The sequence below is a fragment of the Nanorana parkeri genome, unplaced genomic scaffold, assembly GCF_000935625.1.
Source record: "Nanorana parkeri isolate BGI_ZX_2015 unplaced genomic scaffold, ASM93562v1 scaffold1289, whole genome shotgun sequence".
Classification (NCBI taxonomy): Eukaryota; Metazoa; Chordata; class Amphibia; order Anura; family Dicroglossidae; genus Nanorana; species Nanorana parkeri.
Window position 1 is genome coordinate 82,537 of NW_017307557.1, and position 23,712 is coordinate 106,248.

At 42.5% G+C, this 23,712-nt stretch overlaps 1 protein-coding gene across 2 annotated transcripts in view; it reads left to right on the plus strand.

Moving 5' to 3' along the window:
* Positions 1–23,712, plus strand: part of USP2 (ubiquitin specific peptidase 2) — a 64,407-nt gene that overhangs the window by 14,723 nt on the left and 25,972 nt on the right. Inside the window, exons 1-2 of one of the 2 annotated variants that reach the window (XM_018569111.1) lie at positions 10,288–10,427; positions 21,976–22,026. In XM_018569111.1, the coding sequence (XP_018424613.1) occupies positions 10,338–10,427; positions 21,976–22,026 (141 nt within the window). In that variant the 5' untranslated portion in view covers positions 10,288–10,337. Of the gene's footprint in view, positions 1–10,287; positions 10,428–21,975; positions 22,027–23,712 lie in introns of those variants that run through there. The other variant, XM_018569110.1, reaches the window with a different exon arrangement.

Sequence of the window (23,712 nt, forward strand, 5' to 3'; positions counted from 1 at the left end):
CTTAAAATATCCCTCGTATGCATAATTTTACCACTATTGACTTTACTGAGGAGGGTGAGGAAGGCATATGAGGATATGTCATACAAAAAATAACTTATATTTTAATAGCAGAGATTTACTGGCATTGTACATGTACTGACTGTGCAATCCATGTACTGAACTATAATATGTACAACTATAGCTGGTCACAGGCAGCAGTGACATCATACATTCACAATCTGACCATATTTCATGTTGTGCATGGGCATGCATACTTATACTATATGGGCAAAACTGTGTGCACACCTAGCCATCACACCTACTATATACCTAAAGTTTTATGAATATAAAAACATTCTGCGCTATGGAAGCTGTCTCAAAGTGATAAATATAAAAGATGAAAAGCTGCCATGCTAATAATATAAATAGATAGATCAAACAAATGCACTGCGCTAATCAATATTCTTAATACGTGAATGATATAGTGCTAAATATCAAATAGATCACATATAACCAATATAATTAACAAATAATCATATATAGTTAAAAGTGTTTCTCATTGTAATATCTCCAGTAGAGATTAAGTGCAAATTGGTAATTAAAAGTCCACCATCAAATTGATGCAAAAAAAAAAAAAAAGTGACAAAGTTCCAAGATATATACAGTATATATAAAAAAAAACATCAGTGATAAGTCCTTCTTATAGCTGTAGTGTGAAAACTACAGGTGACTGTGAAACACACCGCACTCACCAGACTTCCATATTCAAAGAGGCATAACAATCCCGGATCGCAATCACTGTGAACGTTTGCTCCTCCACTCGCAATAGGAACTTCCTCCTCCACTCTGTGCTCTTTCACAAAAAAGCTTCTGGTTCAGGTGTGGTCGTTTAAAAAACATATCCGTTCCCCAGAGAGGATAATAAACACATAGTGTAATATGCCAAAAAACAGGTTTTTATTTAAAAAAACGTTTAAAAACACTTACAAGATTTCCAGAAAACAATGGCTTTTTCAAAAAATATTCCAATCCGTCATGAACAAGCCAGTCGTATAATCACACAATTAAAATCCTTCCAGCTTAGCCTGTCCCAACCTCAGTGCATGTCCACTTCTTTCGACGCGTTTCGTGGAGGAAGAGGAGGCGGACAGGTAAGTAGTGCGACCAGCCCACCTGAGGGTGACCCTGCAGAGCCTACCATAGACAGTTTATGGGGGGCTCTTGCAGGGTCACCCTCAGGTGGGCTGTGTGGGATCTCAAGTGGGCTCTGCAAGGGGTATAACTAGAAATCACAGGGCCCCATATAAAATGTTGCTATGGGGCTCTGTGATTTCTAGTTACGCCCCTGGGAGGGAGGTTGGGTGACACGAGATTAAAGTCCATGATTTTGGAATAGGAAGATCAAAAATGTCATATTGGTGTGCTAAACAGGTGTCCTCAAAGCGTTGGCCGTATAGTAATTAATCATTAGCATTCAGGAAGAAAAATGCAACAATGTCAGTAACCATTCAATAAATAAAAACAGCCATAGATTGTTGAGGGCAGTTGTATAGTGAACATACAGTATAGTATGTCAGGGATTGAAAGCACCCTAGAGTGCTCCACAAATTTATCATCTCAGCTATGCCAAACTAACATAGTAGGGGGCAGGGGATGATCAGTAAATTGTACAGAAGAAGATGTCAGCTCCAGCTCCTCAACAAGTTAACAATAGCAATTGGAATAGATTTTCTAACCTACCAATTGCTAGTTACCACCAACAATTGACAACAAAATAGCATAGACCAGCCACAGACAAAAGATTGTCACCTGATCCAATTGAGAATGGCCAAATGGTACCACTGTCATCTTATGTGTATAAGTACCCTTTGAAAAAAGAATAACACAATTGTACTCATTTCAGAAACCCATAGCTACCCAGCACATTCAGTTTGCAGCAGTTAATGAAATCTGGTTACTACACAGTAAGATGATGCACACTGAAGGTGGTGGATAATTCCCCAATAGTAATGAGTTTGGGCTTGGTGCGAACCCAGTTTCCTTGAGTTTGCCCAAGCCGTGCTCAAAACTGTGACTGCCACCCCCTCCTACCAGCCCAATCAGCTGTGGCAGTGACATTCCCGGCCCAGCAGCTACACATCACAAAGGGGCAGGGAATGCCCCCACCGCACCTGCTGCTACTGATTGGGTTGGGGTGGTTGGTTGTTGGGCATGGTTTTGAATAGGCTTGGGAGAAGTCAGACGAACTGGTCGACTGAATTGACACAGGCACAGATGCTATAATCATGTACCTTAAGGTAGTCATACATGTATCAAGATTCTCCTGATAATTTATATATATAAGGTGTCATAAATCCTCTCCATAGGTTTGACACTTGCTGTCGTCAGTTGAGCATTTCAATATATTTATATCCACAGAATTTCCTTTCCTGTTTAGATGGAAATTGTCCTAACAGTTTGAGTACTTTCATTTGTTCTTTGACTTTTTATAGAGAAGTGCTGTCCTATTGGTGTCACATGGCTTTAAATGATTTTACAATGGTGGTGGTTTCATTTTGTGCACAGTTTCTGTTTAGTTTTCCCAATAAGAAAGGCAGTGAGGGTTCTACCAGTCCTCAAACGGCTTACAAGATGGGGACCACCACAGTGGTGAAAGTCAGCTTGAAGATAAATGTGAATGCACAGGAAAAGGTTTTCTAACTCCGAGAAGCCACAAGGTGGCAGTAAATTGCCAAAGAAGGTTCTGCCACTGTTTCCATTCTTCCATCATCTCTGCAATATATTACAGCTGTTAACAATGTGTTCCTTTAGTAATTGCTGAGTATACATTGAGCACAATTGTAGTCACAGAAAAGGATGGCTACATTTGTACATTTCCTTTCTGCTTCACGCTGGAATTGAGCACAATTGTAGTCACAGAAGAGAAAGAGGATGGCTACATTTGTACATTTCCGCTGAGCGGAATATATTTCTGGCATTTTTTAAGTGTTTTTCATGTGTACACTCATGTTTTTAAAGCTTTTCACAAGCGCCCAGAAATCCATTCTGAGACTTGACCAATCACCTTATTGCCCTGACTTAGTACCCTGCAACTTCTGGCTTTTACCAAAATTTTAAAAAGCCTTAAAAGGACACAGATTTGATGACATTCCGGACATTCATCGCGCCGCGACAAAGATACTGCTCCGGAAAACAAATTCCAGGAATGTTTCCGGCAATAGAAACAGTTGTCTAGAAAAGTGCGTCGCTTCACAAGGGGACTACTTTGAAGGTGACAACAGCAGCTAGTGTATAGGTAAGCAAACATTTCGTTTTTAGTCCATTCTGGGAATCAAATTGTCACAACTCGTACACAGATCTAGGCCGCCTTGCAAAGTGCAAAGCTGACTTCTAGTAACAATTTATAAAAGTTCACACAGAGCTCACGTGTCTGCAGTAGTGGTGAGCTGGGGCTTGGTGTGAACTCTGGGTTCGCACCAAGCCCCAGTTCACTGCTAGTCTTCAAATACAGAAGGTATTCAGAAGGTGGCCCTTTGTGTAGCAGAGAATGTTTTCCAATCCAGTAAAACTTTTTTCAAGTTTCCTTCCAGAACCTCTGACTCTTGATTCTGTTCTTGTAATAGGCATCCATAGCATCATACAGGATAGGGTGGTCTAACCATATAAATAAAGGTCTCCACATCTTGGAATGCTACCGTGTTTCCCCGAAAGTAAGACCTACCCCGAAAGTAAGACCTACCCCTAAAGTAAGACCTAGTATGGTGGTAGGTCTTATATTACAGAAATCCCTGATAGCGCTAGGTCTTATTTTCAGGGTAGCTCCACCGTTTAATTACATTTTACATGTCACGGCCGCAGCTCCCTCCCACCCGCCCGCACGCCCACCTGTCTGGCTCCCTGGACGGCATTAGAGCGGAGAGCGGCCGCAGCTCCCTCCCTCCCCCCCGCCAGGTACGCCTCCCCGCACGCCCACCTGTCTGGCTCCCTGGACGGCATTAGAGCTGAGAGCGGCCGCAGCTCCCTCCCTCCCGCCCCCCCCCCAGGCACGCCCCCCTGCACGCCCACCTGTCTGGCTCCCTGGACGGCATTAGAGCTGAGAGTGGCCGCAGCTCCCTCCCGCCCACACGCACGCCCACCTGCACGCACGAGCGGAGATCGGAGAGCGGACAGCTGCAGCCAGGTACACATAAGACATCCCCGTAAATAAGACCTAGTGTCTTTTTTCGTGGAAAAAAAAATATAAGACACTGTCTTATTTTTGGGGAAACACGGTAGCACAGAGTTTTTAATGTTAGTTAGTGGAGAATAGGATGAGGGCATTTGTAAATGAGGAGAACAATTCTTTTAGGCACAAATAATCATTTTAATTTGTTGTTTAATTACACTCTGGACTCACAGAAGGATGCTACAGAAAGAGGCACCAAGTCATAATGTGGCACCGCTCTCTAAAGCATGTCAGCCCCTTAAACACGATCTGATCTGGAGGAGATCTGTGCACAGATCCCTTGCTGATCGGAATAGATGTCACCATTATGGTATCCAAGTCCGTCCGGGTTTTTCCTACATCTTGGATAGGAGGAAAAACTGAAATTACTGGACCCATATTGATCTATTGGGAATTGGATGTAAATGGACTTGTGTCCGTTTACATCAGATTCCCCCCAATCCGGCACAATCAGGTCCAGTGAAACTGAACTCTCATCCATTTATTTTTCCGGACCTGGACAGAGCCAGGGGTAACCTGATGTAAACTGACGCCTGTCCGGGCTTTCAATAAGGTCCACCTAAAAAAACTGACAGGAGGACCTGATAGGAAAGCCCATGTGAAAGGGCTGTAAGGATGGCCCCAAGTCTCCAGCAGTTAACCCTTGCATTGCAGGGGTAGCCCCACTGCAAGGGTTAATAAAGGTTTTGGATATATAAACGGGGAAGGGAGGTTAACAAAGTATATAATTCGTAACAATACTAAGTATATAAATGTATGGTAGCTCCCCTGTTTTAGTTATAACAGAAACAAAGTTTTACCCCCTTTGAGTGGATCCCACCATGGCTCAAAAAGTCTTCAAAAAATTTAGTAAAACGTATGAATTTATTAGATAATTAAATTTAAAAATGCACGCATATCAAAAAACAGACAGACATATATTAATTAAGAAAAAAAATGTTTCTTTGAAAAAATTATTTTTTTAGTGTATATAAAATATGTGGTACATGGCCCAACTTCTGAATACCTCTATGCGATATTTAAGCCTTGTATATATTTTATACTCTATTTTGTTATCTTGGATAGAGGTTTTCTCGGAAAATCAAGAGAGATTAAATCCTCCAGCACAGGTACGGGTTAACATACACGTGTATGAAAGGGGAGAAAAAATTCCAAAAGAAAGTTCAAAAAACGTTCATGTTATATTGAAAAGATCTTAAATGCCACTCACGGTAGTGTTTAGCTTTTCCTCAGAGAAAAGTATACGTCCACAAAGGAGTTTTTCACTTGCACAATGATCCGGGCTATTGACAAACTAGGTTCAGGAGAAAGTTATCCTTATCTCGCTTTTATTCAATGTAGACGGCATATGCCAAAAATCTTCGCTGAAACGATATCTTTATCTCGGCTTTTCAAATGTTCACCGTGGATGCGGTTAGCCTTAACTGAGCCTTTGTCTTTGGTTGTATAGTGTCCACGTCCTAGACAGGATAGAAGCCCAATGTTGGGGTGGACAGCCTGATGGTGTGTGCTTGATTGCCTTAATTGTGGATTCCTGATTCCAACAGCTGTGCAATAGGAGTAATTTTATGAAGATTGCTTCTCTCCTGGCAGTTCCTTGATGTATCATATGATATATCCATGGAGGTATTTCAGACAGAGGCGGCCATAGCCGAGATATGTCTTGCAAGGGCACCAAGCCTAACGCCTATAACATGTTTCACCCCCCACCGGGGCTTCGTAATCTCTTACGCCCTTCTGACGAAGCCCCGGTTGGTGCCCTTGCAAGACATATCTCGGCTATGGCCGCCTCTGTCTGAAATACCTCCACTTCCTCCTATTGCACAGCTGTTGGAATCAGGAATCCACAATTAAGGCGATCAAGCACACACCATCAGGCTGTCCACCCCAACATTGGGCTTCTATCCTGTCTAGGACGTGGACACTATACAACCAAAGACAAAGGCTCAGTTAAGGCTAACCGCATCCACGGTGAACATTTGAAAAGCCGAGATAAAGATATCGTTTCAGCGAAGATTTTTGGCATATGCCGTCTACATTGAATAAAAGCGAGATAAGGATAACTTTCTCCTGAACCTAGTTTGTCAATAGCCCGGATCATTGTGCAAGTGAAAAACTCCTTTGTGGACGTACACTTTTCTCTGAGGAAAAGCTAAACACTACCGTGAGTGGCATTTAAGATCTTTTCAATATAACATGAACGTTTTTTGAACTTTCTTTTGGAATTTTTTCTCCCCTTTCATACACGTGTATGTTAACCCGTACCTGTGCTGGAGGATTTAATCTCTCTTGATTTTCCGAGAAAACCTCTATCCAAGATAACAAAATAGAGTATAAAATATATACAAGGCTTAAATATCGCATAGAGGTATTCAGAAGTTGGGCCATATACCACATATTTTATATACACTAAAAAAAGAATTTTTTCAAATAAAAAAATTTTTTCTAAAAAATTTTTTTTTCATATTTAGCCGAGCTTTTGTCTTATATGTATAATATATGTCTGTCTCTTTTTTTATATGCGTGTTTTAAATTTAATTATCTAATAAATTCATACGTTTTACTACATTTTTTGAAGACTTTTTGAGTCATGGTGGGATTCTAATAAAGGTTTTGCCTGAAGTTCTTTAAATTTGCAAAATTCATTAAAATAATACCTGGTGGCCCTGCTATTTGGGCACTTCCTACCGGGGGGCATTTTGTCCCTGTCTACCATTTGTGTTCCTGCGTTGTCACTCTGTCACATATGCCCTTTGGAAACTACAGGCAACCCTTTAGACACACATCGGGCATGCATGGTCTACCATTGTCACTATCAGGAAGTGGGACAAGAGTAATGATGTGCAGCCAATGGTGGAGCGAGTGCATGTAGACAAGAAGTGAAAGAAAGGGACTGGAGGAGGCTGTCAGCACCAAGATGCAAAAAGAATATGCAAAAAAAAAATTAAAACAGTTCTATATGAAATAAATTATGTAAATTGGGTCCTTTAGCAAACCAAATATCAACTAGTTTAGTTTAAATTTATTTTAAAGAAGAACTACAAGCAGAAATGTAATTAACACTTGCAGTGGGGGCTACCCCCACAAAAAAGGTGAAAAAACATGCCAATTGTTTATAAAACCCAGAGCTTTAGTAAAAACTACATATTATCTAATTAGGGTTTACAATGTAATAATATATATGTCAGTATAACCACACAAATTATGGTGAGAAGGGACTAAGGCTCCATTCACATATAGCGTTTGCATTTCCCACGTGGTTTTCCTTGTGGAATACCACACGAAACACAAACGCTATATGTGAAACAACTGCACAGATTTTGCTCGTTTGTGGCCATTATATAGCCGCGAATGTGCGGAATCCATCATATTATCGCATTTGCACTATTTTGGGGGCCGCGCAGTTTTGTACTGTGCGGTCTCCGCAATAGTCTGAACAATGCACATTAAAGTGCTTTGTTTTTTCAGTTTAGAGCGGCTCCACGTGTATTCGTACAGCTGAACACACGCGGACAGCCGCCCCAGTGTGAATGGAGCCTTAAGGAATTTTAAAGTTCTCAAACCAAATAGTACGTAGCAAGGTAAAGCCTACCTATAACAGAACATATTCACATATAAATGAAAGGATTATTCCTCATTTCAGGATTGGGGGTAGAGCCATGCAAATGAATCCTTTACACCTCTACTGCCATATTCACATACTGGACCGATGGCCTATAGACCAAATACACAAATCTAGCGCTACTAATTAAGATCTTATACATAAAATACTATAGTTCATAAAACATCCAAATTCTTAATTTCTTAATTCTTAATTCTTTATGTTCCATGGAGTAGTCACATGAGAAAAATAAACACAGTCATACAGTCTCTCCATGATGTAATAAACAGTCTTATTCCATGATGTTTTCTTAAGGTGCCCATACACCTTGCGATTATGGTTCAAAAAATGAATGAGATCGGGTTTTCGTACAATAATCGTCCAGTTGATGGGAAGTGAACGATCAGAATTACTGTACAACTGGCCCAATTTCCCCGAACGGTCAGGCTAGAAAACATTTTTCGAATGGTGACAAAATTGATGAGTGTGTTTGCCATTTGTTTTGCTTGGCGCTTATTGTCTCGCAGTCTGGACTCCCAATGGAGAATCCACCCAATTTTGTCACTAAGCTTCGTCCTGAGTAATGGAATTGGGTGATGCCTGTATCAGGAGCCCAGGCGGTGAGATATTGCGTGCGTACTGAGAGACCTATATATGGGGACAGTACAGATATGCTACATTTTCCCCCACTGCAGCAATGTGGTGTGAATGGGGCACATAAAGAAACATTGTTTTCTATATGGCCTCGGTGTTGACTGGCATTAATCAGTTGCTAAAAGGCTACGTTCACATTTTGTGCGGTGACCTGCGTTTTTCTGCAACAGAAGCGGAAATTCGGATTCTGAAACATTCGGATGCATTGGGATTTGGAAATTCAGATGTGTCCGAATGTTCAAATTTCGGAAAATTTGTTTGAATTTTGATTCTGAATGAAACGAATCGCACATGTCTATTAACCACCGCCACTTCACTGTGCGATAAAGAAAAAAGCAGTAACTCAATATTCACGATACTGGAGGGGAATTTATCGAATCTGGAGCAGTTGTCTGTGACAGCCAATGAGCTTCTGTCTTCAGTTTGTTCAGTTAAACTTTAACCGCTTGCCGTCCGCCCGTTATATAAGATGGGAGGGAGATCAGCATCTTCCTTCTTGCTGAACTCCCTCCGTAGTGTGAATGCGGACGTGATATGTCATACATCACTTCCGCATTCACCTGTCATTCCTCTGGCTGCTATAGCCAGAGAGAAGAAGCTGATGAAGCAGATCTATGCTTCATCAGCTTCTTTGGGGTCCCCATGTGACATTAGGGATCTTAGAGACCCCTAATGTCTCCATAAAGAGGACCTGTCAGTGTGCCTTTGCTATTATATGGGGGGATCGTTACCCCCCTATGTGATAGCAATGACATTAAGTATAAAAAAAAAGTTTAAAAAAAATTAAAGTCACATATAAAAAGTTTTTAAAAAACCCCAAAAATGTTTAAGTCCCCCACGTTTACGCACATATAAACGTAATTGCGCTACACATGTTACATTTCGCCGCGAACGTCGGAGTGAGAGCAATCATTTTAGGGCCATAATCACTGATAACACTAAACTGATGAGCAGTAAAAGCTTTTTAAGCGTCGCCTATGGCCAATTTTGGGTAATGTAATTTTTTTAGGTTTTGCGGGCGCATGAAAGTTAAAGGCTTTTCATGTTTGGTGTCTATTTTCCTTACTATAGTAAAAAATAAAACCCGCAATGGTGATTAAATACCAGCAAAAGAAAGCTCTATCCATCCCTAAAAAATTGTATAAAATTAATTTCAGTACAGCGTTGCATGACGGAACAAATGCCAGTCAAAGTACCGCAGCGCTGAATACTAAAAAATGGCCTGGACAGGAAGGGGGTTTAACACCGCGGACTTCAAGTGGTTAAAAATGAATGATAGAAGCTGATTTGGTTGCTATGGGTAACTGCTCCAGATTCTGGCTATGATAAATTCCCTCTAGATTCTTAGAACAGCTTGTTCATCTTCCCTATAATACTACTATGAAGAGAACCAGAATGAGCGCTGCTGATGTAATGTATTCTCTCAGTATAAAATGTGCTGTGTGTGCAGAATCACGGCACACGTTGTACTCTCTTGTACCTGTGCACTTTGCCTGTAGGTGACTCCAGTTCCCATGTGTGCCCTCCCCATGTGTCACCCTCCCTCCACACCCCTTCTGACGTAACTGGCTGTCAAATTCCAGCCGGAGGTAATGAGTGCCTACAGTGATCAGGAGGAGGAGAGGCCGGTGACTGCGGCTCAGGGCTGCGCTGTGCGATCAGTCCGGGGCTTCTCTCCACATAAACGCGGCACCGGTCCTCTGACCGCACTGCAATAGAGGGGACGAGATTTCATCTGTCATCAGTCACCCTGCTCAGGAATCCGGAGGACCTTGTATTCTACACGAACATCCATTGCATAGCAAACAAGGAGCCGAGGTCACATCTGCCCGTCCCCTTCTCTAAGGTCGCATTGCTTTGGATTCCTACACCTTCACCATGACTGGCTTTGGCAGCAGCAAGGATCACCAGATTCCTGGGGCGATTATTTTATCTAATATTCTAGATTTCGTGCTTCATAGGACTAAGGTGAGACCTGAGGATGCATGCTGTGGGGATTCATGTGACTGTGCCATGGGTGCCCTTTTTACTGCAGCTCCTGTTCGGGGTGCTGAAATCAGAGGCAGCTGGATCGTTCATGATGGACATAGTACACATCTGAGCTCTGATGTCACCATCCTTATGGTTTTTCCAAGAGTACACATGGCTTACACAGCTGTTTAATATGTGTTGCTTTCACAGTAATGTATTTGTAGCTGCAGTTTAAATCTATGCAAAGTCTAATTTTAACTAACACTGATACTTGGGAGTCATCCTGGCAACTTTTTTGGGAGTTTAACTCTAGTTAACGGATAATTAAAGCCTCGGGTGTTTTTGCATGCATCTACTCCTAGCAAGCAGTAGATATATGCAAAAAGTGTAAAAAAAAACAAAAACGTTTTGAAAAGGGTTAATACCCGTGTCTTCCCCGCAAGCTCCCTTCTGAAAAGTGAAAAATCTCGGGCGGCCGCAAAGCATCTTGGGGCGGGCGCATGCACAGATCACATTTTCGGCCAGGACACGAGGAGAGACACAAGGTAAGTCTATGGCTGGGTGCACCCGCATGCAGACACCGTGGGACAGGAAGGGCCAGCAAGCTCAGAGGAGTCAGCGCTGGATTGGAGACCCGCCGCAGCGCTGGAGGGACAGATGAAAAGGACAGGAAAGAAGAAGAAGAAGATCGGATTAAGAAACATCATTTAAGGTAAGTGCTGACATTAACATTGGGGGGAGGGAAAAACATTTTTGACTTTAATGTCACTTTAAGGGAAAAAAAGCAATTCCTTCTAGGGTAACCATATACATTTAGGGTGCATTTACACCAAAACCAGAAGGATATCGCAAGTCAACGGAGGGTACGTTGACTTGCAATTGTACCTTCTGATTTTCTTCCGATCTGTTGCGTTGCAATCCGTTTTTCAGAAAGAACAATAATGTCACCAGCACACCATTTTTTGAAAATCAATGATCCATTTTAATGGCATATTGCCATCCAAAAAGTTTTGGATGGCAATATGCCATTAAAATGGATCATTGATTTTCAAAAAATGGTGTGCTGGTGACATTATTTTTCTTTCTGTGATACGCACGGTGCCTTCCGTGGTCACTACAAGCACCCACCCAGCATTGGGTTTTGCGGTAAGGAGTGCAGCAAGATATTCGATTTATAGCAATCCGTTTTTCAACGCATGCTATCGAAAAATGAATGGGTGTGAATGGAACTAGTTCACACCGGATCCCTTGCATTAGGTTACGCTAGGTTCAGTGGGTACTTCTGAGAAAAGCAGGGAGCCAATCACACAAGGGATTATGATTCCTGGGGGCATTGTCAGTGATTGATAAATCCTCCAGGTTACCATAGTGCAAGAATCCACTCTGAATTTTTTTGACAATTGTAAAGAATCCAGATCAAACAATTACAGATTGCCCAGTAAAGTATGTCTAGTCATCATGTTTCAGTTGGCTCCAACTCTGTTAGCTCCAGTTCCCTGAACTTCCTGTCCTGTACAACATCACAGCGCAGTCTCCAGCAGCTGCCCATCTACTAGCTTGGAGAAGGGAGAAGGAGAAACCAGGGACCTGGGGACTGGCTTGTCTTCCTGTGCCTGTGTGTTTGTAGAGACACACAGCTTACTAGCACACAGGAAAATGACTCCAAAGTACCCTGCAAGGGAAAGCAGTCACCCTCAGGCCCCATTCACACTGAGCGGAAAATCCCGCGATAACGCGCATTTTTTGCCGCACGATATTGTGAGAAGTCGCTGGCCAATGGTTTTCAATGGAGCTGTCTTAATGTACAGCTCCATGTCGCTTATCGCTCGTCGCGGTCGCAATTTGCGCCTGCAGGACCCTTTTTCCGCGATGTGGCATGAATTTCCTTTATTTAATGCAGCCCGACAGTGAAGGTCGCGCGATTGTCGCTGGAACGTCGCCCGAACTGTCGCGCCATCCCGCCGCGCTGAAATTTGCTCGAGGTGAGTGTCGCTTAGTGTGAATGGAGCCTAAGGGCTTGTTCACACCATGTCCAGACCAGAACAGTTTGTTCCCGGACCAAAATAGCATTCCAATGTATCCCTATGGTATTTCTGCACTCTGTTCACATAAGAGCAGTGCGTTCTGGTCCAGACAAAAAAAAAAAATGCTTGTCTCATTTTCACTGGTCCAGACCACACTGTAACGCATGTAAATGCAGCAACCATGCATGCAAATGCTCTGTCACGCACTAGATTGGCCCTGAAAGCCCATTTAAAGCTACAAAACGCACCGGAATGCGGCAAAAACGCACTGCACTGCATTTGCAGATCTGGTCCGGGCATGGTGTGAACATAGCCCTAGGGCCCATTCACACCACATCCAGATCATCTACAGGCCAGACCAGATTGTTGCCGGACCCAAAATGCATCCTAATGTATCCCTATGCTATTTCTGGCCTCTGTTCACACCGTCGCAGTCCGTTCCAGACCAGACCAGAAAGATACTGTATGTCTTATTTTGTCTGGTCTGGAATGCACTCGAACTGCGGACAGGTTCATACTGTTTTCCAGACCAGATCTGATCCAGGAAATGGTGTGAGGTTGGGTGCACACCATTTTCCGGACCAGATCTGGAACATAGTGCATTGCGTTTTTGCCGCGTTTGTGCCACGATTTTGCTGCGATTGGATTTTTTTTGCTTAAAATGGTCTTGCAGGTGTGTTCCAATGCATTCCATTTGTTTCTGATGCGCTTTGATACGTTCTAGTGCATTCCAGACGAGACAAAATAGGACAAACAGTATTTTTCTGGTCTGGAACGGACTGCGCTGGTGGGAACAGAGGCCGGAAATAGCATAGGGATACATTGGGATGCATTTTGGGTCTGGAAACAGTCTGGTCTGGTCTGGAGGTAATCTGGATGTGATGTGAATGGGCCCTGAACCTGCCTTCAGGCTGGGTTCACACCATTTTCCGGGACCAGATCTGTAACATAATGCATTGCGTTTTTGCCGTGTTTTTACTGCGATTTTGCTGTTATTGGATTTTTTTTTAGCTTACAATAGTCTTACATGTGCATTCCAGTGCGTTCCATTCGTTTTTGATGCATTTTGATGCGTTCCAGTGCATTCCAGACCAGACAAAATAGGACAACCAGTATTTTTCTGGTCTGGTCTGGTCTGGTCTGGAACGGACTGGGCTGGTGGGAACAGAGGCTAGAAATAGCATAGGGATACATTGGGATGCATTTTGGGTCCGGAAACAGTCTGGTCTGGAGATAATCTGGATGTGGTGTGAACCTGCCCTTCTACATAAAACAGTATCCATTGTAAGTAATGTGATCAGCATTTGAAATGGATTAAACAACTTTTGACTTTAATACCACTTTAAAAAGTCCAAATGCTTTTTGCCAATAACTGCAATTGTCTTTGTCTTCCAAATATGAATGAGAGTATTTGGCAGAAATCTTAGTACAAGTTCACCCACGCTAACAGAATCAGTGTAACAATTACATAAGAATGCGGCACTGTGAACACCAGTGAACTTTTATCACCTCTTTCATGACTTTCTTCATGTTTGAACTATGTGACTTTACTGTTCCTGCCAAAACCAGTATAGTCCAGTTCTTATGTCATGGAACAGGAGGAGATACTGGGAAAAGGAGAAGGGAGCCAGTGATTGACTTTCATTCCCTGGATGCCAAGCATGCAAAGGATCTTTATAGAACTTTTTTGTTAATATTTAACAAACATCTGCAGTATAATAATGGATTACGCTGCACTAATGACAGTTAGCTTAATGCTTCTGCTTCCAGTCTCTGCTATTTTATGAATGGAATTAGTCACTCAGATGGAACTTTTATTGACTTATTAACTAATTATATTAATTAAAAAGCAGGGATAGGTAGAATGATCATGGACCAGAAGCATTGAATTAATAGTGCCGCTCTGTACTGGACACAGTTCTCATAAAGGTTTGGACTTTAATCTGTGTCATGAGAACTAGCACTTGTGAAAACTCACTACCAGTCTTTTTTAATAAAGTAAACTGTGTATCACGATTTGATATCTATGATCAGAAAAATTGCTGAAAACATTTCACTGTAAATGTTTTCAACATTGTTTTATTGATCCCACTTTATTCATACACAGCACATTTCTGACTCTTCGATCAAATCATGATGTTTTAACACAAAAGAGCATGGATTTAGGCTAGGTTCACACCTAGGCGACTCCTGACCGAGCCTTAATCCCAGCGGTTTTGTGCACGATTGACGCGCAGTCGGGAGTCGCCAAGGTGTGAACTGATCGCGCTGTGGGTGCCATTCTTTTCTAATGGCACCCCAGTCACGGCAGTCGGATCGCTAAAAAAAGTTGTGCATTGTGTGTCGCAAAAAATCTCAATGGGGTGGCGTGGCAATCGCTGTGTGCACTAGCACATGATCGCGCTGCCCCGGGACGCGCGTCCCAGGTGTCGTGCAGGTGTGAACCTAGCCTGAGTGCAACTGCTACTACAGCATTGCACTCTATTGAAAGGGAATCATCCCTTAAAGCCTGTTGAAAAACTGATACTTTCTGGAGTGTTAATCTGTTGGTCCCCCAAAGTGCTCAGTGGATCCTCCCTCCCCCCCACTCCTTTGTTACTACTGTGTCCTAAGGGATAAAGGCCGGCACTGAAAATCATGGGGCCCCATACAGCCTATCTGACAGGCCCCCCCTGTGGTCTTTGTTGCAGGCGGTGCTAGTGTGCAATGTGCGGGACTTGGAAGCAAAGAAGAGTAGATTAGCGACAGTTGTGTGGCCATCAGTGATTATGTCAAGCTAAAATCATCAGCCACACCTATGACATTGCTCAAGTCTGCTTTTCTGTGCTTCTGAGTCTTGTAGGGTGCTCACATGTAAAACAGAGATGCTACGAATGACTGTACTAGTGTCTGCATAGAAGTCGGTAATAGGGAGGACCCAATGGGGCCAAGGCCCAGCACGGGAGTACTACTTTTACCCCAAAACAGTGGACCTGTATGGTCTGATTGCCCTTCACCGGAGCAGCATTTGGCAGCACAGCAAAAGTGGCTAGTATATGTATTTTTTTGCTGCCCTAGCTTTAGAGCCAGCTTAATTTTTGCAACAGGGTCGATTTATATGTTAGGGGATGTTTGAGTGTTACGGCGAGTGGAGTGCAGTTCGGGGAACTGCAGGATTTGCTCAGCTCCGAGAGCTGTATGCTAAAAGAGCTGTATGCTCCACTTATATATATATATTTGCAGTTTTGTTTTTTTTCTCTCAGGGCCGGCTCACACCATATGCATTCGGGCTGTGCTGTCCATTTTTTCCAGCACAGCCCAAATGCAAGATCAGGCAATTTGCCTTGTCACGGATGGCCTCAGTTCACACCACGGCGTTCCGTAATGCAGTACTTTTTTTAAGAGCACCACAATAAGACGTGGTACAAATAAATGGCACTCCAGTGAGCCCAAAGAACTGAATGAAATGTCGCATGACATTTCAATAAAGTAAAAAACAAAACAAAAATCCAGTGCAATGCGGCTCGATCGAGTGCATCAGCACTGTCTGGGGACACGCACACCACCCGCTGTGTGGTTGAGCGCCGCTGCTGGTGTGAACCAGCCCTCGAACTGATTATGCTCTGCTTGTATTGTGCTGATCTCGGTTGTATTTCAGTATGACCGTACAGAAATTAATTTACTTCTTTGGCTGTTAAACAAATGACTTATTTGTTCAAGTAATAAAACCATTCTGCAACTAGCAGTGGATTTAACTTATCTATATGTGTCCTTGCTAAAGGAGTTAAATAGCCAAGAGATAGTAAATTCCTTAAATATTTGTTGTTCATTGAAACTCTGGTCAGGTGTCACTACCTCACTCCCCCTCCCCTTTCCTTTGTTCAACTATTTCCTAGAACTGGAAGTTCTTTAGCACATTCCGTGAAAGCCATTCAACTGCCAGGCTTAATGGTTTATTAAAGACAAACTCCAAAGCGTCCTAGTTACATAAATGAGGCTTAGGTGAAGGTAGTAATTACACTCTACATACACTGTACATATTTCTTTAAACTATTTGTATGAACCTCCTGTAGATATGGGCATGCTCCAGAGGTGACTGAATATCAGAGTTTTACTGTGGTGACTAGGGGAGAATGTGGTACACAGTGTACATTGGGACAACTACTTGTTGTCCAACACGGGATCGTGCAGCATAGTACGCTAGCACTGCAGCTGACTTGTGTAAATGTTGTCACCCTACCAAAGGATGTGCGCATTGATACTCTGTGCTTGTAGAATAACCAGGAGAAATTAAAATGACAGCAGGAAATATAAAAAAGGAATCCATTTTGACATTACAGGAACATGTGCAACAACATAATTGGTTTAAGTGTTTCAGTTTTCATACACTTTAAAGATTTCTTATACATCTGATTGGGCCTAATGTGGATTTAGACATACAGTGATAAGCAAACAATAATACTTTTGCCCTGCAACCAATATGCATAAGTAATGGTTGAAATTAGGGATGCACCGATACCGATACTAGTATCGTTATCGGTGCCAATACCGAGTATTCGGGTGAGTACTTGTACTCGCCCAAATGCTCCGATGCCTAGCCCAATACTTCCTGTATCAGGAAGACGGGCAGCGCGTCATTACACACTGCCGGGCTTCCTGATTGGCTGGGAAGCCGGCTCCATGCTCCCTCTTCATGGGGTGACAAAAGAGCATGGAGCTGGCTTCCCCGTCGATCTGGAAGCCCGGCAGAGTGTAATGACGCGTTTAATGACGCAGCGCACGGCTGATTGGCCAGGAAGCCGGCTACATGCTCCCTCGTCACCTCATGAAGAGGGAGCATGGAGACGGCTTCCCAGCCAATCAGGAAGCCGGGAGCCGCTTCCATGATTGGCCAGCAAGCTGGCTTCATGCTTTCTCGTCACATAGTGACAAGAAGCATGAGGACGGCTTGCTTGCTAATCGGGAAGCCGGGTAGCAAGTCTTTACACGCTGCCCGACTTCCCGGCTAATCAGGAAGCCAGGTGGCGAGTCATTACACGTTGCCTGGCTTCCTGAATGGGACTTACGGTATTCTGTATCAGCGAGTACCGAAAACAAAATATCGGTACTCGTACTCGGTACCGACATACCGGTATCGGTGCATTCCTAGTTGAAATCAGATTTTCCTTTTTAAGAGCCATTTCATATGGGCTTTCCAATGATGGCCAACTGTCAGTTTTTCAGGCGGACCTGATCGGAAGCCCAATGTTAGTCTATGGGCAGCCGGATCTAAATGGACAGGCATCTGGGTACCCCGGCTCTAGCCAGATCTAGAAAAACAAGCTGATCAGAGTTACATTTCACCAGACCTGATCGTGCCGGATCGGGGGTAATCTGATATAAATGGACATAACTCTGTTTACATTTGATTCTCTGTAGACCAACATGGGTATGGTAATTTCCTTTTTTGCTCCAAGGAGGAGGAAAAAAACTGAAGGGACATGGATGTCACAACAGTGACATTCGCCATAGACCAACATGGGTCTGGTCATTTCCTTTTTTTCTCCAAGATGGAGGAAAAAACTGAATGGACATGGATGTCAAAACAGTGGCATTCCCAATAGACCAACATAGGTTTGGTAATTTCCTTTTTTCCCTCCAAGGTGGAGGAAAACATTGATGTAACCACAGTGACATCCGTTCCGATCAGCAGGGGATCTGTACATGTATCCCCTCTAGATCAGAAAGCGTGAAAAGGGCCTTAAAGATGATGTCAGTTTTAGAGGAGCTTTTATGGGGAAAAAGTTTGGAATAACTTCCTTATCAATGCACGTCTACTCTGCAGCTCTTTTAGAACTATATATGACTCCAGAAAAGGATGCAGATAAAAATAGAGGTAATTATGTGTTTTATGTGATAATATGGATAGCACTAATTATTATGTTGTATCTTTAACCAGATACAGTACATATTTATAGGAAGCTGTGACATCAGACATGCACAGGAGTGACAATTAAACTTTTTATTTATGCCAGTGACTGTAGGGAAGCAATGAAAAAGGTATTTTTGTTTTATTTAGGATAACAGCAACAAGTAGTTAGGAGGGCAGGCACTTGTGTTTGCAGTTGTGGTGGTAACCGTGATGGATCATTGGAATCAGTGACTGAAATCTTTGATAAATGTCAGTCACCCAGAGCATGTGGGAGACAATTTTGTGAGCTGGTCTGTGACAGTGTCACCTGGCTTCCCGTAAATTCTCTGAGAAAGAATGCAGGAGAGAATGCACAAGACAAGGCATAAACTATCATCATCCTTCTGCCTATATAGCTGTGTATCTTCAGAGTGAGATCTAAGGCACTGCTGCTTCTCACAGCTAGTCTCAGTAGATCTGGTGATGTTACTACTGTGCTGCTCACTGTTGTTGCAGGAGGCTCTTACTCGAGAAAGCAAAAGCCCTGCCTCTACCAAGATGGCAGTCTCCATATAGAGTCACAGTGCAGGACAAGGTATTTTAATTCCGTAATGGGGAAAGATCAGCTGCAGGGAGACCATAGGCCAAGTCGCTGGCCCTCTTCCTACCTTTCTCCGGGAACAACTTCAAGAGTTCAGTTCTATACATTTTTAGATGTAATTCTACAGCTTTCGCACTGCAGTCACATAGGCACTAATACAAGCTATGGCTGGAACAGCACTTTGTAACTTTGTTTTAAGGGGCAGTCTACCAAAAGCATGTGGTAGTGCTTCATATATATTACAAATATACCATGTAGCCAGTTCTCAATCCATGCACACACCATTTTATCAATGCCCAAAGATTGCAGCTTGTATATTAAGCATTTATGTGGTACTGTATCAAATGCTCTTTGCAAAATCTAGGTACACTACATCCACTGGCTTTCCTCCATCCAAGTTGACACTCACCTCCTCATAGAATGCTAATAGGTTGGTTTCACAAGAACAGTCTTTTGTTAACCCATGCTGGCTGTCACTTATGATATCATGACCATAGACGAATTCTTGAATACAGTCCTTTATTATTCCCTGAAAATAATTAGCATATTATGGATGTTAAGGTGACCGGTCTGTAATTCCCACATAATTCTGATCTACACAATACACAAATGAAACCCCTCTGTCCTTTTTAAGTCTCTAAGGTAAAAGTTTATCTGCTTGTCAGGGACATATTTGCAGCATCTGCATCCATCTGGGTGGTATTCAATGCTACAGATAACTACCAGTATGTTTTTGTTAGGCACTGAGCTTTTGGCAACAAGTTGGTCTTTGCTGACTCTTTGTTTAAACAGTTCTTCCTTTGCTGTTTCTGCTTCTACAGAATCCAGATCCAAAAAAGACATCAATACTCCACCTGGGCTTAAAAAAGGATAGTAATCCTGTTTGTTGAGTGTAGATCCCATAAAACTGCAGTGTATTGTGATTGGAGGATGACTGAAGAAAAAGTCAAACAGGAGAGATGATAAGCAGCTTTATTGTCTTTTGGACTGATCTGGTTTTTGACCTCACTTGCCCTGACCTTGCTTGTACTACATCTGCCCTGACCTTGCTTTAAACCAATGACTATGTGTTTGCTATGTGTTTCATACTAAGTAATGTCTCTATAAAAATACTCTTTAGACGTTTCTTTGTAGGTTCCAGAGATGGCATGATAAAGAGATCATCAAACGCAAACACAAAAACAAAAGGTTAATATAATGTATTAATCTATGTGAAGTTTGCACAAAGTGAAAAGCAATGCATAGGAAGCTAGCTTTGGCTCCGGGCCATAGTCAAACATTTACTAAGAATATTTCTCTGTAGTACGGGGTGGTTGCCTGAGGTTAGGTCTGGTTTATGAGCTCAAAAAACACAGGTGGGGCTGTTGGAAAGATTCCCTAACCTGATAGGAAGTGAAGAGAAATCTACCCAACAAAAAATATATGAAGTATAAATGGCAAGGTTTTTTAGTAAATGATTTACCTTAAATGGAAATAAAAAAATATGTTTGAGAAAAAGGTTGTGTTGCAGAATATTACAGTTCTTTCCTATTAGTAAGGTAGAAGCTTCTTTTCTGCCTGCTAGTAATGTATTTCCTAAATGTGCACTCAGCCACAAATGTGTACATTCTCTGTGTTCCTTGGCACCAGGACTTACTTAATCCTGAGCTAGTCAACTAAGATGGCCAAAGCTGAACCCAGAAGAGGACTAGGCGAAAATGGAAGTGCTGATGGCAAGGCAAAGTAGGAACATTGCATTGCTGGAGTGGAGATAATTAAAGGAGACCTTCCATGGATGGAATGGGTGAAAGTGTTGTATTAGTTAGCATGTGGTTAATGTTTGCCCCATGTGCCACCTGCATAGACCATCCACCTACCTCTTGGTAGTGTCTGGACAGGGCATCCTGGCTGCCATGGAATTTTTCCAGCCACCATGGCAACAAGGATTTGTTCAGCCCTGATTTAATAGACACCTGTACTGATAAAAAACACATACACTCTTATTACTGACCTTTCCTTCTAAATATGGTAGGTGCCTGGCTTTTATTCTGATCCAGTAGAGTAATTCCCTTGGAACAAGGAGTTCTGACTTCAGTGGCTGCATTCTTGTTTCAGAGGTCAACTAAGGCTGCCAACATATTCCTCCTAATATACAATTTTATAAGTAAAAAAAAATGAAAATGAAAAATCCGATAGTTGATATTCACTCTCAGAAATAGGGTATTATATTGTGCAAACATACATAACAGAAGATACAAAGTAATATAACAATATTATAAAAGAAAGTTAGAGAACAAATTGCAAATGGTAGTGACCTCAAGTCCCTTAAATCCAGGGGCTTTTACCTGGAGGTAGCCATACCCATTGGGGATATGGGAATCAAATGATGGGCATGTAGGGATGGCTCTTTAAACGATAAAAAAAGAAGGATTTGCTGTATTATTCAAGTTAAAATCAATGTGAAGAAATGGATTTGGTGTGTCAGATGACTGACAATTAACATTGCCAGTAACTGTACCTCAGCTCCATGTTTTGTTTGTATAAAAACATTTGTAGCTAACTTGTGTATTTGGGATTTATAGAAATAAAAATGATAAAAGCCTTATGACTTTCATTTAGCTGTTCCGATGCTGTCCATATGTAAAGTAAAACCAATCTATTGACCTACTTTGAAGTCATACTGGTACTAATAGGACTGGTAATTATTATTACCATGATTTTAACCGTGTGGTGAAGGGGGCATGGAGACATATTGGGCAGTCCATTGGGGGGTTGCAATCATATAGAGAACCCCCCTTTAAATGCCTGCTGCCAACCTCTGGGGAAAAAAAACTGGAGGAGAGCAGATTATTAGTTAAATTTGTTTTTAAAAAAAGCATCCTAAGGGAATCAGAAGTTATTTAAGAGGTATACAGTATTTTAACATACTCCATACTTCATTTTGTTTTAAGCTTTTATAATATTTGCAGAAAAGTACAAAATTTTAAATGTTATTCTGTATGGTGTTTTTTTCTCCTCTCCTTATAACAAATTTACAGCCATAATACTGATCTTCTTCCATATCTCTTTTAGCCCCACAAACTTGTACAAGGTTTGGTTGGCCTGCGGAATCTTGGCAATACGGTGAGTTCTACTTATTTATTTAGCTTTTTTCTTAATCAGGACATTACACTGACATTACATCATGTAGCATCAAAGTGCATGCAAGCCAAACCCTTTCTTTAGTTTCGAATAATTGATTACATTAGCATTAAATGCTCCCGGTTGGATCCCTAATTAATGGATTTAGAACAACCTCTAAACCAGAGGTCTCAAAGTACCGGCCCATGGGCCAACTGACGAGGGAGCATGATGCCGGCTTCCCGGCCAATCAGAAAGCCGGGTGCTGCGTCATTACACGGCGCACGACTTCCTGATTGGCCGGGAAGCCGGCTCCATGCTCTCTCGTCACAATCAGGAAGCTGGGCAGCGTGTAATCATGCGCTGCACGGCTTACTGATACAGGAAGTATCGGGCTAGGCAACGGAGCATTTGGGCGAGTATGAGTACTCGTCCAAAAACTCGTATCGGCACCGATACCAATACTAGTATCGGTATCGGTGCATCCCCAATTAGAAGTGTTGAAGTGGAGACCTGGCAGGAGTTATCAGATAGGTGCTTTATAGGTAACAGGATTATCAGGCAGACTGGAGGGGATCTGGCAGGATTCGGCCACATGGGATGGGGACAAGAGGTCTCGGCAGATCTCGCCATACATTAGCAGATCTTTGCAAGGCTCAGCAGAGTTCAGCTAACACTGTCCCAGTTGTCATGCTGCCAAATTTGTGAGCAGGGTGAGTGAATGGCACCAGACTGGCTAGACAGATGGGAGAATCTCATTCATTGCACAGCAGTCTATGTAGTTAACATAGTCAGCACAGGGAAACCTGAGGTGGATGGCAAGCATGTATCAGTTGACAGCATGCACGCACAGACCTACTCCTCAACACAAAAAAGGTAGGTCTCCTGAGGATAGCCATCTGGTTTAACTAGGATCATAGCAAACAGTGGAGACATATTGCAGGCACTTACCCTCTTCCTGCTCCCTCAAGTTTGAACTGGAATCATTGTAATCCTGCAATAGTTTTGGGTTCCTGAAAGGGTAAGTTCACCTTTTAACAAAATGTGAAAACAATTCAATCTCTCACAGCACCCCCTCCCCCTCTGTACTTACTTGTGTGATGTCCCCACTAACTGCTGTAGCGGTCCATAAACTACACTTTAGTCTGCAATGATTGTAAATATTGCAAATGAGATGCACTTGTTACTTCCGGAACCTGGTCCCCAGTTCAGAAGTGCTTCTCATTGTTAAACATCGTCATGTGATGGTGCTGACCAATGTGTGCTCACCATTTTCAAGCATTAAGATCATTACAGACTGCGGGGCTGTGGAGTCTGTTGTATGCTGAACAGACTGCTATACGAGATGGAGAGGGCATCACACAGGTAAGTACAGAGGGGACCAGAGAAGGTATGCGGTGCTGTAACTAAGTTACTTTTGTCACATTCTGTGATAAGGTGAGCTTGGCCTTTGAAGTCCTCCATACACATGACAAGGAGTCAAGTAAAGTGCTATTCAAAAATGGGTTGAATACATTAAGAAAAAAAAAAAGAAGGGCAGAACCCAATCACATGACCTATTAAAGTAATGGGACCAGCCTCTCCATCAATCAGAGAATGAATGGTAAATGCAGGCCACAGTGTGGAGTAACATTGCATTTTCCAGCAGAGAGCAGTCCAGTGGAGAAAACCTTCCATCAGAGAAGCATG